Source organism: Mirounga leonina, unplaced genomic scaffold (assembly GCF_011800145.1).
Source record: "Mirounga leonina isolate KUSES-001 unplaced genomic scaffold, KU_Mleo_1.0 Mir_127, whole genome shotgun sequence".
Taxonomy (NCBI): domain Eukaryota; kingdom Metazoa; phylum Chordata; class Mammalia; order Carnivora; family Phocidae; genus Mirounga; species Mirounga leonina.
In genome coordinates, this window is record NW_023270316.1 from 52,229,226 (window position 1) to 52,250,242 (window position 21,017).

Sequence of the window (21,017 nt, forward strand, 5' to 3'; positions counted from 1 at the left end):
TCAGTGTCCTTGGACAAAAATTCTGAATCTTCCGGGCTTAAGTTTTGTTATTTTCAAAAGAGCAGTAATAATACTTATCAAGTATGACTATTATGAGGATTACAGGTAAAGCTCCATGTCAAACCCCTCAGCCAGTGAGAACCACGAATGGAAGAATATTAAAACCTTATCCTCACCTGCAAAATCCTCTACCTGGTGTGCATCCTAGACAGCAGGCTGCACAGTGTGGACTCAGTGGTAATGAACGGGCTTCTGGGTTTATATTCAAATAACCTTCTGGACCTAGAGCCCACCCTGAAGAAATAAAGGAGAAAGGAACCCAACATTTACCACATCCCTGACTAGTAGAGCTTATGTTAGGTACTTCCTCCTGGCATTTCATTATTTTCACCACAGTCATCCTACAAAATAGTTCAGAAAGAATCTGAACCCAAGCCTGCCACACTGCCCTGCATTCACTCCTACCACATCACAATGAGAGATTTCAAAAGAATCACAACGAATCTCACTGCAAGTACATGTTCATTTACTGAAGTGTCACCTATCACATAACATTCGGTACTTCATATAATGGACGTCAAGGGAAAAAACATACAGTATGTTTAGAACTGAAGGCCACATCATTTACCACATGGGCTAACTGAACTAAGAAATCACTCACAGAGCTACGTTTGTTAAGGATCTACTATATAGGCTTAGCACCAGGAACACAAAAATGAATACAAAAAGGTCCTCTGAAGGTGTCAAAAGAAAACACTGCATATATATAAAGCCTCAGCTTATAAAAAGCCACTCATCTATAATGTAGACTGATGCGTCTGATCCAATAAAGCTATAATCCAAATTAAATGGGAAGTACAATATTGCCTAGCACAGTACTCAGAATAGAGAAGCCATTCAATTTTTTTAAAACTGGAAAAACACATCAATATGTTAAATAAATGGAAACATATCCATATACAATGATTAAGGGTCAAGCTGTTTATTTTTTGTGTAGAGATGTTAGAATAAGAGTGTATATATATGCATGCTTTTCTTGTATTTGCATAGAGAAATACAGAAAAAATACCCCTGAAACTAATAATATGGCAAATAATGTAAATGGAAACAGGGATGAAACTAAGATTTCTCAATGTGTACTTTTTTATATTGTTTTGGTTTCTGAACCACATAAATGTATTATTTCTAAAAAAAAAAAAAAACTAAGTTACTTTTTAAGTCAAGTTTTAGAACATCCTTGAGACAGGAAAATTTCTATAATATAATGCTTTGTGAAAATGGTCACAAAATAGTACATATAGAATGTTTTCTTGGGGCGCCTGGGTGGCTCAGTTGGTTGGGCGACTGCCTTCAGCTCAGGTCATGATCCTGGAATCTCAGGATCGAGTCCCGCATCGGGCTCCCTGCTCAGCGGGGAGTCTGCTTCTCCCTCTGACCCTCCCCCTTCTCATGCTCTCTCTCTATCTCATTCTCTCTCAAATAAATAAATAAAATTAAAAAAAAAAAAAGAATGTTTTCTTAAACGATGCATGTAAATACACTCATTTTTAAAAACACTGGGTACATTTATAAGATTCGACTCACACAAAGTATGTTCTCTGACCAAAATTAAATTAAATTGGAAATTAATAATAAAAAGATCTTTGGAAAATCTCCAAATATTTAGAAACTGAATAGCACACTTGTAAATACCACATGGGTCAAAGAAGAAATCAAAAGGGAAATTGCCAAGCACACTTAAACTAAATGAAAGTGAAAACACAATGTATCAGAATTTATGGCATGCCACTAAAGCAGTACTTAGGGGAAATTATATTGCACTAAATGTCTATATGGAGAAAAAGGAAGGATTTCAAATTAATGGCCTCAGCTGCTGCCTTAAGATACTAGAAAAGGAAGAGCAAGTGAAACCCAAAGAAATGAAATTTATAGTGATCAGAGCTTAAATCAATGAAATAGAACACAAAATAATTTTTAAAAATTAATGAAACCAAAAGCTCATTCTTTGAAGAAATCAATAAAATTGACAAATCAGGAAAGACTGATCAGGAAAGAGAGAAGACACAAATTACCAAAGTCAGGAATATGAGCTAGGGGTTGACATGAAGTGCAGATACTTCAGATATTAAAAAGAGAATTAGTGAATATTGTAAAAATTTTTATGCCAATACATTCCACAACTTGGATAAAATGGACAAATTCCCTGAAAGACAAATTCCTTTAGAAAGGCAGCTGTTCTTGGGGCACCTAGGTGGCTCAGTCGGGTAAGCGTCCAACTCCTGGTTTCAGCTCAGGTCATGATCTTGCAGTCAAGGGATCCAGCCCCACCAAGCTCCGCACTGAGTGTGAAGACTGCTTAAGATTCTCTCTCCCTCTGCCCCTCCCCTCCCCCCACCCACTCACATTCACTCTCTCCAAAAAAAAAAAAAAGTCAGCTGTTCCTTATCTAATACAAGAAAAGGTAACTTCAATAACTATATCTAACAAAGATATTGAATTAATTAAAAACCTTCCCTCGAAGAAAACTCCAGGCCAAGATAGCTTCAAGGTGAAACCTACCAAACATTTAAGGAAAAATGCCAATTTTATAAAAATTCATTCAGAAACCTGGAGAGGTTGAAATACTTCCCAATTCATTCTATGAAACCAGCACTGCCTGAATACTAAAATCTGACAAAGACATCACAAGGAAGCTGTTATGGACTGAATGCATTCCTCCAAAATTCACATGTTGAAATCCTAACTCCCAATATGATAGTATCAGGAGGTAGGGCCTTTGGGAGGTGATTAAGAGCCCTCATGAATGGGGCTTAGAACCCTTACAAGAGAAGACACAGGAGCTTGCTCTATCTCTCCATTCTTTTTGCCATGTGTGGATATAAGAAGTCAGCGGTTCACAACCCAGGAGAGGGCCTTGCCAGAACCCGACCATACTGGTGCCCTCATCCCAGACTTCCAGCCCTCAGAACTGTGGGGAATATATTTCAGGATTTTTATAAGCTACCCAAACTATGATGCTTTGTTATAGCACCTGGATCTAGGACGAAAAGAAAGTTCCAGATCAATATCCTTCATAAATACAGACACAAAAATTCCAAACAATTCTCTCAAACTGAAACCAGTAATAGGTAAAAACCAAACAACACATTATAACGAAGTAGGATTTATTCTAGAAATGCAAAGTTAGCTTAACATTTAAAAGCCAATCAATATAATTCACCGTGTTAACAAGCTAAGAAAGAAAAACCACATTATCACATCAAAGAACACAGAAAAAACACCTGACAAAATAGAATACCACTTCCTAATTAAAATCTCTTAGCAATCCACAAATGGGAGAAAACTTCCTCAACTTGATAAACAACGCATATGAAAAACCTATGCCTACCATACTTCAGGGTGAAGGGCAGAATGCTTTCCCCCAAGATCAGGAATAAGAATATTCTCTCCACTCACCACTTCTATTCAACATTTACTGGAGGTACTAGCAAAAACAGTAAGGCAAAAACAAACAAAAAGCACCACCCAATTAAAAAGCAGCAGCATTACCTTTATTTATATATAACATGACTGTTTATACAGAAGCTGTGATGAAATCTACAAAACAAGCTCTATAATTAATAAGTGAGTTTAGCAAGGTGCCAAGATACAAGATCAATATATAAAAATCAATTTTACTTCTATGTTGAAATTAAAAAACAATACCATTTATAATAACATCAAAAAATATGAAATACTTGGATGATGACTGACAAAATGTATGCAAGACCTGTACACTGAAAACAACAAAAGAGGTGCCTGTGCGGCTCAGTCATTTAAGCATCCAACTCTTGATTTCGGCTCAGGTCATGACCTCAGGGTCCTGGGATGGAGCCCTGAGTTGGGGTCTGTGCAGGGCGTGGAGCCTGCTTAAGATTCTCTCTTGCCCTCTTTCTGCTCCCCTTGCCCCCTCCCCGCTCTCTCAAAGAGAAAAAAAACAACAACAAAACACTGCTGAGAGAAATTAAAGATCTAAATGAATGGAGAGATTCACCTTGTTTACAGGTTGGAAAATTCAATATTATTAAGATATTGCATCTATAGATTCAATGCAACCCCAATCAAAATCTCAGCAGGCTTTTTTTTGTGGAAACTGACAAGCTGATTCTAAAATCATATAGATACAAAGGACCCAGAATAGTCAAAACATCTTTGTAAAAGAACAAAGATGGAAGACTAATTAACATTACCTGATTTCAAAATTTATTGTAATACTATAGTAATCACGATAGTGAGACTTTGGTGTCAAGACAGAGATCAAAGGAACAGTCTAGAAATAGACTCACTATATATATAGACAACTGACTTCTGACAAAGGTACAAAGGCAATTCAGTGGTGAAAAGATAGTCTTTTCAGCAAACGGTGCTGAAACAATTAGATATCCATATGCAAAACATGAACTTTGACCCATACCCTATATAAAATGACCTTTGACTCACACCATATACAAAAATTAACTTAACATAGACCTAAATATAAACTATGTATACAACTGTGAAGACATCTAGGGAAAAACAAGAAAAAAATCTTTGTGACCTTTGGTTAGACAAAGATTTCTTAGGTAGGACACCAAAACCACAATCCCTAAAAGTAAAAACTGATAAATCAGATTTCACTATGCCTGCTCTTCAAAAGACACAATTAAAAAAATTAAAAGACAGGTCACTGACTAAAAGAAAATATTTACAAATCTTATATCTGGTAAATTTCTTATAACCAGAATGTATGAAGAAATCTCAAAACTGGGGCACCTGGGTGGCTCAGTCAGTTAAGCATCTGCCTTCAGCTCAGGTCATGATCCCGGGGGTCCTGGGATCGAGCCCCACATCGGGCTCCCTGCTCAGTGGGGAGCCTGCTTCTCCCTCTCCTTCTGCAGCTTGTGCTTGCTTACACTCTCTGTCAAATAAATAGATAAAATCATAAAAAAAAAAAAATCTCAAAACTCAAAAGAACACAAACACCCCAATAAAAACGTGGGCAAAGGTTGTGAACAGATACTTCGTCAAAGATATACAGATGGCAAATAAGCACATAAACAAATGTTCAACATCACTAGTCACTAGGAAACGCAAATTAAAATCACTATGAGATACTATACATACCCGTTAGAATGGTTGAAATTAAAAAGACTGACCATAACAAGAGCTGGCAAAAATGCAGAAGAACTGAAACTCTTATACACTGCTGGTAGAAATGGAAAATGACACAACTACTTTGGAAAACAGAATGGCAGTTCCCTGAAAAATTAAATATCTACTATGTGATATAGCCATTCCACTCCTAGGTATTTACACAAGAAAAAAGAAAGTTATTATGTCCATATAAAGACTTATACATGAATGTTCAGAGCAGCTTTATTTCAAGAGCCTCAAAATTGTAACAGTGATGTCCATCAACAGATGAACAAACAAACCGTAATTACTCAGCAATAAAAAGTAATGAACTATTGAGATATGCAACATGAAAGAATCTCAAAATAATTATGCTAAGTGATAGAAATCAGACAAAAATAGAGTATATATTATATGATTCCATTTATGTAAAATTCTAGAAAATCCAAATATATCTACAAAGCAGATCAGTGATTCCCAGAAAAATGGAGGAACCAGGGCACATTATAAAGGGGTACAAGTACACTTTTGGGGGTGATGAATTTATTTGATCAATATTTTGACTGGTGATATTTCATGGTTACATACAGATGTCAAAACTTACGAAACTGAAAAAAAAAAACTTACGAAACTATACATTGAAATATGTGAAATTTACTGTATGTAAATTATACTTAGTAACATTATGTTTAAAAGATTAGAATAACACATTAAAATGTTAAGTGTTTATAATTAGACTTATAAATGATTTCAGTTTTATCCTTTTGTTTTTCAGTATTGTAGTATCCCAAGTTTTTTGTATTCATCACGTTTTACTTTTGCAATAGGAACAAAAAGTTATAGCTCTTTTGAAAAACCACATTGCAAAGTAATAATAGCCATATTGGAAGTAGAGAATAACTGTGATACACAGGGAAAGTAGTAATATGATGGGTAACATCTATTAGAATATTTTGACAAATTGATCACAATTTAACATCCAAAATTCAATTTGCAACTCAGCTACTTATAAAGTTCTTAACATCCATAACATATTGTTACATTATGATAATTTACTGAAGATATCTTTATTGTCTTAGGGTAGCTAGTCATATTCATGACAAGACTACACCAACCAAAAACATAAAATGAAATAAAAGGAATGACCTTTAGTTATGAACACACCTCAGAAGAACCAGGAATTTTTAGGTCCTGTAAAATGAGTCCAAGTTCTTTAAACATAAAGCATGAACTTTTTATTTTTACGGCTCAGGTGACAGAAAAAGCAGTTATAATAGGTGTATTCTTTAGTAAGTTTCACTTTAAACATGAGGGTTTATTAGCTATTTTTTTTTTTAAGATTTTATTTATTCATTCGAGACACAGAGATAAAGAGAGCATGAGCAGGGGGAGAAGCAGAGGGAGAGGGAGAAGCAGGCTCCCCGCTGAGCCAGGAGCCTGATGTGGGGCTCGATCCCAGAACCCTGGGATTACGACCTCAGCCGAAGGCAGACGCTTAACCATCTGAGCCACCCAGGCGCCCCTTATTAGCTATTTTTAAAGTTATAATCTAATACATGCTTACTGTAACAAAGAAAAAAATCCAAAAAAGTAAAAAGAAAAATGATCTCTCTTGACCCCTTCCATTTGCAGCCTCATTCCTAACCCAATGCCCTCAAAAAAACTCAAAGTTAAAAATCTGGAGTGTAGCCTTCCATACTTTTCTCTGTATACAGAAAGACATATAACATACCTTGCGAAAGGTGTTCATACTGTTAAAAAAACACAACAGAAAGTATCAGACTTTATACACTACCCTGAAGTCTGCAACTTTTTTTTCAGTCGCAATTTTTGCTTACCAATATGGCATGTACACCCTCAAGGTCCACAGATATAAATCTAACATTCTTTTTTAGCAGTTGCAGAAGTCCATAACATGGGTAAACAATAATTTATTCAACCATTCCTCTACTGATACACTCATTGCTTCCCGTTTTTGTCACTATCAGTAACACCAAAATGCTGGAATACATATTGTGTACAAATATCCTTTATATACTGATTTTTTCCTTAATGAACATAACCTGACAAAGAAACTGCTACATCAAAAGGTATTACTTTATTTTATTTTTTTAAGATTTTATTTATTTATTTGAGAGGGTGAGCAAGTGCGCGCATGAGTAGGGGGAAGGGGCAGAGGGAGAAGGAGAAGCAGACTCCCCACTGAGCAGGGAGCCTGACACGGGGCTCAATCCCAGGACCCTGAGATCATGACCTAAGCTGAAGGCAGACAGTTAACAGACTAAGCCACCCAGGCGCCCCTATTTTTTTAATTTTAATAGCTACTACCATATTACTTTCCAAAAAAGCCATATCAACTCACACTTCTACCAGCAATGTATGACAACACCTTTTCCCTGCAATCATGTAGGTACTGGACATTATAATACTTTTTGTTTTTTTTAGATTTATTTATTTGAGAGCGAGAGAAAGAGTGCGCACATGCATGCGGGTGGAAGGGCAGAGGGAAGGGCAGAGGGAGAGAATCTTCAAGCAGACTTCCCTCTGAGTGTGGAGCTCCACACAGGGTTTGATCCCACAACCCATGAGATCATGATCCGAGCCAAAACCAAGAGTCCCACGCTCAACCAAGCCATCCAGGTGCCCCTATGATACTTCTTAATTTTGGCCCAGCTGATGCATGAAAATTGATATCTTATAGTATAATTTGTATCTCTCTAACTCTTAAGCAGGTTTAGAACATACCCATTTGGATTCCCTCTCCTGTGGCATGCCTATTTAAATCCTTTGCCTATTTTCTACCAGATGATATGGTGTTTCTCATCAATTTGTGAAATATATTTGTATATTAAGAGTATTAATCCCTTATCATATGTGTTAGATATCCATTAAAATGTGACTTTTAAGTTAAGGGTTTACTACTTGAATTCATTTTCTCTTTCAAACAATGTCATCAGTAGTTGTTAAATTACAACATAGATCCAAAGAAACCTATTTATACATTTCATAGTTCAAAAAGTGTACATCTGCAATGAAAGTTGCAGAAAGCAGCAACGGAAAATACAAAGCAACAAAATGCATCATGAAATGTTAAGTTGTCTTTAGTATGGTGCCTGGGAGAAAGAGGACTAAAGAAAATTTAGGCACTGAATAAAGATTGCTGTGGAAACTCTGGTGGAGACTTCAGGCCATGTCATAGGGCTTTAAAAGTTGATGTGACTCTTCCCTTTGAGGGCTCTTTTCTAGCTAAAGAAATCTCAAATGAAATCCTTTTCTCCAAGTAAATTCTCATGTAATGAGTAGCAATTAGTGCACTATTGAAAATGAGGCTAATTTTAAGATTGGAGGCTTTGCCCCTCAGATTGTTGTTCAAGCTCTGACTCGTGAATCTTACTTAGTTAACACCTTCCTGGAGGCCTTTCGTGTAAGCTTTGCCACTCATTCATTAAAACTGACAAGTAGCTGCAATGATTGTTCAACATTATCCAGACACAAAAATGACAGTTTTTCCAGGCTATTCTGTTATTTACATGTTGATGAATTTCTCAAACCTCTTGAAATTTTTACAAGCATCCCCCCTCCCCAAAAAAATCTTTCACATGGTTGCCTTTATGCCAAAAATCACCACTTTTAAAGCACATGTAATTCTTACAGAAAACCTTTGTGCCCTAACTGCTTGGATATGAGTTCAGTGTGTCCAGTAAACCTTAAATGACTTCACATATAATTGGTCCATGGACTGCAACAAGATTATGTAAGGAAGCAGAAATATAACTCTGAAGTCAACTTTGAAGTCATCTATTGAAAACCTGCTACCCTGGAGCATCACCTCATAAGGCAAACACTGGAAGAAATACCAGCTTGATACAATACAGTTTAACTTCAAGAACAAAAACATGAAGGAACCCCTTTTCAACAGCTGACAATTTCATCTAAGCCTTGAGATGCGGTTTTCATACAAAAAGGCAAAAATCTTCAATTACCCACTTCAACACTTGCAGGGGAGAGACTAGGGACTAAGATGATAAGTGGGAGTTATAACGGTTAAGGCAGGAGGTGACAAGACCTAGATAATAAAAAAACTGAAGAACAGTTCAACTCCCCTGTCCCGGCACTGGGCTAAATGCTGTGTCCAACACTGTTCAAATGAAAAGCTGACAACCAACTATAAGACACAAGCATTCATTATCTCAGTCAAATGGTCAATGAATTAAGAAATTTTACTTTCATGAGATAATATTGCTTTCACGTGGTTTTAAATGGAATTTTAGACTTCCACTTGAGAATATTCCCAGACTATAGCATCTCTGTCAGCTAATAGGATTTATACCACTTCCATTAGATAGATATTAAATATGAATATGAGGGTTCATCTTTCAATACTGTGATTTTTATTTCTTCATTACTAAAAGACAGTAGTTGATTTTCAGTGCTCTGAATAACTTTGGAAAAGACAGAAATAAAATAGCACCACCATGCCTCAACTATTTCAATATTTTTCAGTATTTTCAATATTTTCCACACTCTTAAGTTCCAAAAGAGTTATCTAACATACCAGTCTTCTTTTCATTCCCAGACTTATTCTAAAGTAGCCAGAAATACTGTGATAGACTATAAAAGAAAAATCAAACTGCAAGTCAGGAAATCTGGGCTTTGCTACTAATTAATTAGTCTTCCAACCTCTTTCTTATGGTCCTACTTTCCTGGTTATGAAATGAGTTTCAGAGAGGATAGTAATTGCTGAAGTTCCTTTCCTTAACAAAAGTCTGTCATTTTATGTTTCATTTAAAAATGTTAAATATGCAAAAAGCAAAGAGCTAAATCGAAGCATAAATATGGGCAGGAAAGTAACAGGGTATCAAACTTCATTCAACAAAACAGCATTTTCAAAATATTTTAAAAAGTAACTCCAAGGGACGCCTGGGTGGCTCAGTCGTTAAGCATCTGCCTTCAGCTCAGGTCATGATCCCAGGGTCCTGGGGTCAAGCCCCACACTGGAGTCCTTGCTCTGCGGGAAGCCTGCTTCTCCCTCTCCCACTCCCCCTGCTTGTGTTCCCTCTCTCGCTGTGTCTCTCTTTGTCAAATAAATAAATAAATAAATCTTAAAAACAAAAACAAAAAAAGTAACTCCAAAAGAGGGGGGGAAAAAATTATCAAAGTTCTCATAACCAAAACCCATAATCTCCAATCAGTCATGTAATAGCAAGAGTGAAGCCAAACAACTATGACTTTCCCTGCTTGGAAATCGTCCCTGAGAGAGGGAGAAGTAGTTCAAAGAATACAATATTTGGACCTAATATAGTAAGTAGATGCCCAAAAACATGTTTTATTAATAAATATAACTACCCCAATCAATATGTAGCAACCATATAATGTTTATGTGGATATGTGAGATGTTGACTTACTAGTTCAGCCACTTTTCCTATTTCAAGTTAACCAAACTCCCAATAGTCTTTCCCTTACAAATGGGTGCTGTTGCTCATACAAAAGACTAGTAGAGACAATGTTAATAATTTGCTACTGGGTAAAACATGCTACCATCATTTTGATATACAAACAATAATGTATCTAGGGATACTTATATTATGAATATGGTGGGAACAATGATGAATGCATAGCAAGCCAGAAAATGCAAATTGAAGTCTATACACCATCCAACTGCTTTCAGTATAAACTATTTTCTGATAAATTTCAAAGGGTAAGCTACTAACAACTAAACACAAAAGAAGTGAAAAATTTTGATTGCATAAGAGATGTATGAAAACAGCAATAGAAATTCAAAGTATATTAAACCAGAAAATGTTGAGGGTTTTTCTTGGTTTGCTTTTCTGGGGTTTTTTGGTGACAATATATTTGAGTCTTGCTGTATTTAAAAACAGATACCTTTTACACATGGAACTTGATCTAAGCCAACTACTGCTATATTGCTCTCCAGTCATTTGCAAAATATGGAAATATATTCATTCAAAGCATATGTTTGTAAGTCTTAAAACTGATATTATTACTAGGCTCCCTTGAATCCTTAAAGCTGGTATACATTCTCTCACTTAATAAGATCCCCATCCCCCAAATGATTAAGCATCTGTGGCTACGGTAAAATATTTTAGCAGATCCTCAATAGGAGAGAGATGGTACCATCTTAGTTGTTAAAAGAAGGGAAGGATAGTGCTATCCCCTGCTGACAGCAGTCAGGCAATGACTATGCCTCCTATCTAGGTGAGGCTTGAAAGGCCAACATTCTTTCCACACTATAAACACGTGATGTTTTATCTTTGAAAAAAAAACTGAAGCTTTTTTGAAGAGGCTACCACCACCATGTGTGATCCTGGAAACAACCTAACTAAGAGCAAATTCAAAATCAAATCTAGAGAAGATGTATTCCAGATTCATTTTTTATTTATTTTATTTTTTAGAGAGAGAGAAAGTGGGGGAGAGGGAGGGGTAGAATCCCAAGCAGGCTCTACGCCCAACATGGAGCCCGATGCAGGGCTCAATCTCATGACCCTGAGATCATGACCTGAGCCGAAATCAAAAGTTGGATGCTTAACTGACTGAGCCACCCAGGCGCCCCTCCAGATTCATTTTTTAAAAGTTAGACTGAATGAAGACGAAAATGTTTTTAGCGTATCTCTTAAGCAGAGTCATAGCAGCCATTAGTATTAACCATATTCAACAGTGTTACAAGCATGGGATAATGGGAAGGAAGAAGGAACAGAATCAGGAGACTGAGGAAATGGTTGTGTCAGGGACTCAAATTTATTGAGCACTATTGTGCCAGGCATTATCCTATTCATTTCACATAGGCTATCTGATTCAATCCTTACAATATATCATCCATAAGGTTGAAATGATTGTTCCCACACTGGCAAGGAAATCAGAGCCGTTAAATGACTATAGAAATTCACACATCTAAAAAGAAGAAGAAGGAGGAGGAGGAAACGAAGAAGACAAAGATAAAGATGAAGAAGAAGAAGAGGAAGAAAGAAAAAGAAATTCATATCTAGGAAATAGTACAGACAAAATCTTAAGCATAATCCTCCCCCTCAAAATAGATGTTTCCATATAGAACCCAAACTATATAACAGTTTTCCCACTGCTATTCCTCACTTCTGAAGTTCATTATAAAAGTTAGCTACATTCATAATAAAAAAAGATCCAGAAATCAGGGGGAAAAAATGAGTGTTTTCAATTATCATGTAAGGTGTTATAAATCTATTTTGTTAAGTTTTCTCTAGGTAAATATAAAAACTTGTTAAAGATTTAAGTCCCCAGTCTCACCCCCAGAAAAGATTACCTATCAATACAATAATACGATTAGGTATAACCATTAAATAATGAATACTACAAATAAATGTTCCTGACTCCCACTTCCAGTTAGGATGAAGAGAACTGAAGAGAATTTTACTTTCAACCTAACAACCAGAACTAGGCAGTTGATCTGTAAAAATCACAGTTTCTTAAAACCTACCACACAGCTAAGAATACAAAGAAACCTGAATGAACTAAATTCTAGAGAATAATGAGCATTTTCAAAGAGAGAAGAGACCCACAGCTAACAAACATATCTGGCAGAATGGTAGGAGGAGGAAGAATCCGCCATAGGTGTATCAGGAGAAGCAAGGTGAACTTATAGCAAACTTACAATGGCCACGCACAAGCTGACATGATGAACTAATCTACTGAAAAGTCTCAGTCACAGAGAGAATCTGCACCTACCCACTAATTCTTCCTCACTGGCCTTCACTGAGTGCAAAGGGATACACACTAAAAACCAGACACAGGGCAAGAACTGAGAGGTATTCTTCCTGAAGCATACTGGACCTTTTGTTAATACAAGGCAATAACCCACTGAAGGCTGGGGGTGGGACAGAAGAAGCAACAGAAATCCCTTCAATGCACTTCACAACTTTATGCCGTATAAGGCAGCAGTTCTCATGGACGGTGTTAGGGCAGAAGAGCTGAGATAAAAACCTCTTTGGCACTCTTGGCCTTCACTAATATGGCCTCTGGAGGCTGGAGGCAGGGCAACAGCATGAAGAGAGATCTGGGTTGGAGAAAGCAGAATACAGGACTAAATGGCAAAACTCCCCAGCAATCCAAAGATGGAGCCATAAAGCAGAGACTAGCCATGGTTTGTAGAGCTGGAAATTCAGCTATAAAGCATAAAGAAAGCTCTGGAATCTCACCAGAATTCACATGCTGAACATTACTAAAGAAAAAGTCCTGATCTCTTCCTCAATGCCTTTGAAGGCAGAGATAAGTGGAATCTAACTACTCTACAGAAAGCCCAGTCCCAGCTCAAGCACATATTAGTTTGACTCAGCATTCCTCCTTCGGTGCCCGCCCCCCCCCTCCACAAACACGGGACTTAGCAGATGAAGAGGCATGCCCTTTTCTGGGGTAAATATCATTTACTTCAGTCTCTACTGTTCTTTTATACACAATGTCTGGCACACAATAAAATATTATGACACAGAGAAGCAACAAAATATGATCCATGTTCAAAAATCAATAAAAGAAGTTCTAAAAATGGCCTAGATGCTAGAATTATTAGACCATGAAAAATATGTTAAAATATCTAGTGCAAAAGGAGGACAACATGAATGTATTCAAGCATGAGACTGAAAATATAAAGAAAAACTGAATGGATGTAGAAATGAAAAATGTATTAACAGAAATTAATGAATCATCAGATGAGATGAAACCAAGACTGTACAAAGCTGAAAAGAAAATCAATTAGCTTAATTATGGCCAAGAATTTTCCAAAATTGATTAAAGTTATTAACCCAGAGGGGCACCTTGGTGGCTCAATCGTTAAGCGTCTGCCTTCGGCTCAGGTCACGATCTCCGCGGGAAGCCTGCTTCTCCCTCTCCCACTCCCCCTGCTTGTGTTCCCTCTCTTACTGTGTCTCTCTCTGTCAAATAAATAAATAAAATCTTTAAAAAATAAATAAATAAATAAATAAAATAACGTTATTAACCCAGAGACTCAAGGACTGAGAGAAACACAAAGAAGATAAATTCAAAGAACACAACTATGTACATCAAAGCCAAACTTTTAGCTTAAAAAAGAGATAAAAAGAAAAATTTTAATGTAGGCAGAGAAAAAGGACAAGTAACAACTATGAGTACAACAAAAATGACAGCTGACTTTTTATTAGAAACAACAGAAAACAGAAGACAATAAAATGATGTCTTTACAGTACTAAACAAAACAAAACAAAACAGAATAAAAAACTGGCAGTCCATATCCAGTGAGGGGGGAAAGCAAAATAAAAACACATGTTAAGACAGACAACAGATGAGGGTCACCTGGCTGGCTCAGTCAGAAGAGCATGCAACTCTTGATCTCAGGGTTGTGAGTTTGAGCCCCACATTGAGTGTGGAGCTTACTTAAAAAAAAAAAAGAGGGGTGCCTGGGTGGCTCAGTTGGTTAAGCAACCAACTCTTGATTTCAGCTCGGGTTGTGATCTCACGGTGGTGAGATCTAGTCCAGTCCAGCTCTGTGCTAAGCGGGGAGTCTGCTGAGATTCTTTCTCTTTTCCTCTGCCCCGCCCCCTGCTCATGCTTACTCTCTTTTCTCAAAATAAATGAGTAAAATCTTTAAAAAAACAAAAAACCAGATGAGAGAATTCCTATCACAAGGCTATTTAAAAAAGGTGCTAAGATAGTAGGAAGGGAAAAATGAAGGGGGGAAATCGGAGGGGGAGACGAACCATGAGAGACTATGGACTCTGAGAAACAAACTGAGGGTTCTAGAGGGGAGGGGGGTGAGGGGATGGGTTAGCCTGGTGATGGGTATTAAAGAGGGCACATATTGAATGGAGCATTGGGTGTTATATGCAAACAATGAATCATGGAACACTACATCAAAAACTAATGATGTAATGAATGGTGATTAACATAACATAATAAAATAAAATAAATAAAAAAAATACAGGAGGAAAAGAGTGCTAAAAGAAACTCTTCTGGCTGAAGAGAAATGCTTTCAGATGGATGTCTGAATCTGCAGGAAGAAATGAAAAGCAGCACAAAACATTAAAATATGGGTAAATATTAAAAACTTTAAAAATCAGGGCGCCTGGGTGGCTCAGATGGTTAAGCGTCTGCCTTCGGCTCAGGTCGTGATCCCAGGGTCCTGGGATCAAGTCCCACGTCAGGCTCCCTGCTCGGCGGGAGCCTGCTTCTCCCTCTCCTCCTGGCTTATGCTCTCTCTCGCTAGCTCTGTCACTATCTGTCTCTCTCAAATAAATAAATAAAATCTAAAAAAAAAAAAAAAAAACCTTTAAAAATCATCTCCATTTTATACATATGTATTTAATTTAAAATTCCATTAATTGCCTAAAGTAAAAAAATAACAAAATTGTGGCATTTTAGTATATACAGAATTAAAATATATGATAGCAAGACTAGCAAGGTTCTGAGAGGTAAATGAAAGAATAGTGTTGAAAAGTTATCACATTGTTCCTAAAATAGATCTATTATTTGAAAGTAGACTATGATGAGTTGAAGATGTATATTATAATCCCTAGAGCATCACTGTTCAATAGAGTACCCACCAGTCACATGTTGCTATTTAAATTTGAGTTTAAATTAACTTAAAATTAAATAAAATCTAAAATTATTTTCCTTATTGACTGCACTGGTCACACTTTGAATGGTTAATCACCACATGTGGCTAGTGCCTGCTATATTGGACAGCACAAATATAGGACATATCCATCACTTCAGAAAGTTCTATTGAACCAAACTACACTAGAAAAAGAGGCGTAACTAGAAAGCCAATGGAAGAGACAAAATGGAATATATTATCTCTGAAAAGAAGATGATAAAAGATGTATATAAAAATATAAAGAGGACAAAGAGCAAAAAAAAATCAAGATGGTCGACATAAACACATCTACATCAATAATTATATTAAATATAAAAGGGTTGAACATTCCAAATCAAAGAAAGAGCTTGTCAGAATGGATAAATAAGCTGTTCATAAGACACAATTAAAATATAAAGGCACAGACTAGATGAAAGTAAAAGAATGAAAAAGAGCATACCATACAAACACTTAGCACAAGAAAGATGGTATGGTTTACATTACTATCAGACAAAATAAACTTGAAGAAAAAAAACTGTTACCAGACAACGACAGCATTGCGTAATAATAAAAGGGACTGTTCATAAAGAGGACATAACATTATAAATGTGTATATACCTATTAGAGAGGTTTGAGATACACAAAATAAAAATTAATAGCATAAAGGGCAAAAAAATCTACAATTTACAGTCATAATAGAGGTTTTAATACCACTTTATCAGCAGCTGATTGAAGAGGTAGATAAAATCAACAAAAACATAAAGGACTTGAACAATATTGTCAACACTGACCTAACTAATATTTATAGACTACAACACCCAATAGCAGCAGAACACTAATTCTTTTCAAAGTTTACATGAAACACTCACCAAGAGAGCCCTTATGCTGATTGTTAAGTCTCAATAATTTTAATTTCAAAGAACTGAAACTCTACAGAATATGTTCTCTGACCATAATAGTATTAAGTTAGAAATCAATAACTGTAAAATAAAGAAAAACCAAATACTGGAAATGAAGCAAACATACCTCTAAATAACCCCTGAGCAAAAACAAATCTGTGATTTTTAAAAATATCTTGAATGGACTAATAATGAAAACTTAACATATTAATATCTGTGAGGCAGGGCTAAAGCACAATTTAGATGGAAATTTACAGCTTTGGACAACTAAATCAGGAAAAAGGGGGCAAAAACAATAATCTGAACCTCTACCTTAAACAGACAAAGAATAGGAACCAAAGTAAATAAAAGTAAGGAAGTAGTAAAGAGTGGAAATCAGTGAAATAACAAATGGACAACAATAGAGAAAAATCAACAATTAAAAACTATTTTTTTAAAGTTAATATCATTGATAAACCCCTAGAGAAAGAAAAAAACCCACATTTCCAATATTAGGAATAAAAGAGGGAATAGCAATATAGACTCTACAGATATTTAAAGCATAATAAAGGCTACGTTATAAAAAAAAGTCAATAAATTTTAAAACTGAGATGAAATGGACCTATCCCTTTAAAATAAAACAGAACTATAAAGTTCTTAGAAAAAAATAGACTATCTTCACAACCTTGAGGTAGGCAAAGATTTCTAAGACATAATAAAGCACTAACCATAATAAAAGATAAACTGTATATAATCAAAACTTCTGCCAACTAAAAGATACCACTGAGAAAATGGTTAGGCAGGGGAGAGACTGAAAAAAATATTCATAATACATATATATGACAAAGGCCTTGTGTCTAGAGTATATGAAGAACTTTTACAAATCAACAATAAAAAGGCAAAATCCGCTTTTTTAAATAAGGAAAATATTTTAATAGATACAACACAAAAGATATACAAATATCCAATAAGCATAGGAAAATATCTTGAACATCATTACTCATCAGGGACATAAAAATTAAAACCACAACGAGAGGACTTGCACTACTGGAATAGCCGGGCAAGGACCTCTGAAAATCCACTCATCCATAAAAGCAATGGCAACCCTGGCAAAAATTATCAAAATTAAGTTTTTCAGAACTCTAGAAATTAATAAGAGACTTTCAACAATCTGACAAGCATTTTTCCAAGAAAAATGGGTGAACCTTAGTATGAACTATAAGTTTTGTGGTCTTTTAACTTGCCCTGTTCCCATCTCTTTCCCCAGCTCTGTGGTAATCTTGAATACCAACCTCCTACAACCACTGAAGGGGACGGAACAGGGTTACAGCTTCCTAACCGTCCCAGCCCTAGAAAACTACCCCTACTTGACTTCTCTAACAGCTCCCTGAAAAACTCCTTTTTTAGAATTTGACTTCATTTGACCCACTCAGAGCTCCCAGTGTGCAAACAACACTACCCCAGGGTGTGTGTCAAAAAATTAAAAAATAAAAAAAAATCAACAACTGTTTAACATCACAGCTGTGTGAGGCACCAAAACAAGTTGGAGCTAACGAAAGGATGACCAAAACACAAACAAACAAACAACTTAAAAGGAAAAACTGGGAATAAGATGTCCAAAGGAAGGCTTGAAAAACTACAGTGTATGTCTAGGAATCTAGAAGGCCATGCACATGTCTGGGAAAGTTCCGAGAAGGGCCTAATGGCTCACCTCTGGCTGACACTGAAGCTTTGCACAAGCAGTAAGACATACTTAAAAGCTGCCTCTGGAGCTTCACTGGAAATCATGTCCAACATGCACACACAGGCCCTGGTCAAAAACTAGAACAGATTTGTTTGAGGCATTTAAGAAATCTCTGTCCCATTACTGGCAGGCCAGTAAGCTAACTGAGCAGAAACTTCAGTGGCTGCACATGACAAAGAGCACAGATTTCAGAAAAACAGTCTACATACGTCATTAAACAAACAACTGGAGCCAAACTAAATCCTAGGCAAGGAGGGGAAGCTGATGTCCAGAGTAGTCACATTATACTATTTAATAAGTCTACTTTACAAAAAAAAAAAAAAAAAGGTAAGTAACACAAAGAAACAGGGAAGTACAGCATACACAGAAGAAAAAAACAGTCAATAAAACTATCTCTGAGGAAGCCAGACACTGAACTTAGTAGAAAATACCTTAAATTAGCTTTTATAAATATGTTCAAGAACCCAAACAAACCATGTCTAAAAACTTAAAGTATGACAACAATATCTCACTAGAAAATATCAATAAAGAAAGAAATTATAAAAAAGATTCAAATAGAAATTCTAAAGTTAAAAACTACAATGAGTGAAATGAAAAAAATCACTAAAGGGCCTCAACAACAGACGTGAGTGGGCAGAATAATCAGCAAACTTGAATTTATTAGATTAGATTATCCAGTCTAAGAAACAGAAAGAAAAAAGAATGAAGAAAAATTAACAGGCCCTCAGAAACCTATGGTACACCATCTAGTATATTAACACACACATAGTGGGAGTCCCAGAAAGACAGAGAGGAGGGAAGAAATGATGTTTACAAAAGAACTCCCCCAAATTAATAGAAAACATTGATTTTGATATTGAGAGTAGGCAAATCTACAGAAGCAGAAAACATATTAGTGATTGCCAAAGGCTGGGGGTGGGGTGGGGTGTATACAGTTGTCGGAGGACGAAACAAGGAGTGACTGTTAATGGGTACGAGGTTTCTTTTTGGTATGATGAAAATGTTCTAAAGTTAGATGGGGCATGGTTGCACAACTCCATAAATATATTAAAAACCACTGAGTTGTACACTTTAAAAAGGTAAATTTTTTTAAGAAGATAAATTTTATGGTATACTAATTATATCTCAATAAAGCTGCTATAAAACAAAAACCATGACAAGTTACTATTTCACACATAGTAGAATGAGTAAAATCGAAAAGACTAGAAATTCCAATGTTGGCAAGAATACAGAACATCACTGTTGGTCAAAGGGTAAAATAGCACAACTACCTTGGAGAATTGTTTGACAGTGTCTTATAAAGTTAAACAGCCATCCATCCTATGACACATCAGTTCAACTCCTAGTTATTTATTCAAGAGAAGTGAAAAGTTATGACTACAAGACTTGTACAGGAATATTCATAGCACCTTATTCATAACAGTCTAAAAATGGAAACCCTCCAAATGTCTATCAACAGAACAGGTAAACAAATTGTGGTATATTTATACAATGTAATACTACTCAGCAATTAAAAACAAACTGATAAGTATGGGAACATGGATGAATTTCAAAATCATTATCTTGATAGAAAGAAGCCAAATACACACCAAGAAAAACTATACTATATGATCCTATTTATAGAAAGCTAAAGAACAGGCAAACCTAATCCATCATGATAGAAAAAAAAAGAACACTGGTTTCCAGGCTAGAGCAGAGGGGAAGGGGCACAGAAGAATATTCAGAGGTGATGAAAGTAATCTTGGTGGTTATACAAGTTTATAAAATTGTCAAAACTAATCCAAATGAATACTTAAGATCCGTGCATTTTATTATATGTATATTTTATCCCAATTTAAAAAAGAAAGAATAGTACATGAAAAAATAAATGTTTTACTGAAATATTCAAGGGTGAAGTGATAGGATGTCCGGGATAGGTTTTAAATACTCCAGAAGAAAAAATGGGTATCAGTTAAAAGAAGATTGACATACATTGATAAATGTTCAAGTTGACTGGTAAGTACCTCATGTTTATACTATTTTTTTCTGGTCTTGCATATGTTTGAAATCCCCATAATGAAAAGTTAAAAGTTATTCATTCATAAATAAATGACTATTTCTTACTGTAGTTCTGTGGCACAAGTTCTGGGCTCTTAGGAGTTTTCAACTTGTAGGATACATCTCCAATATTAATTGTATCGCCTAAAAAGAGAATAAGGAAATACACCATTACAAGAGGCAAAACCATGCACTATGCCTTTCCCAACGATGACTGTCCTGCCCTACAGAGAAGGACTTTATAGAAATGCACCCACATCTGCCTGTGTTTGGCCGCATAGACATACCTGTCTGTGTCAACCACTATGCTCTAAAACTTGTAACCAAAGTATAAGTTATATAATGGAAAAGGGAAGCATTGGTGAAATTCATATTTTAAATGCTACATTAGCAAAAAAAAAAAAAAAAAGTGAAGTACAATAGAATTTTATCAAATTATTTTCTCATTAATGACAATTTTCTCATTAATAGCAATACTAATAAAGTCAACAACAATACAGAAGGATGCGTTTTGTTTAAGATCATCCAAAGCTTCCATAAGGTGGCATCTTTACCACAAGTTACAACCTTTTTACATCCTTATAGGTTCTTATTTTTACTACATACAACTTCAAGT

At 35.8% G+C, this 21,017-nt stretch overlaps 1 protein-coding gene across 5 annotated transcripts in view; it reads right to left on the reverse strand.

The window, feature by feature from the left end:
* The window catches only part of VWA8 (von Willebrand factor A domain containing 8), a 345,308-nt gene that overhangs the window by 311,008 nt on the left and 13,283 nt on the right, over positions 1-21,017 (reverse strand). For all 5 annotated transcript variants that reach the window (XM_035003301.1, XM_035003300.1, XM_035003303.1 and 2 more), the window contains exon 2: positions 20,468-20,545. In XM_035003301.1, coding sequence (XP_034859192.1) covers positions 20,468-20,545 — 78 coding nt within the window. The remainder of the gene's footprint in view (positions 1-20,467; positions 20,546-21,017) is intronic.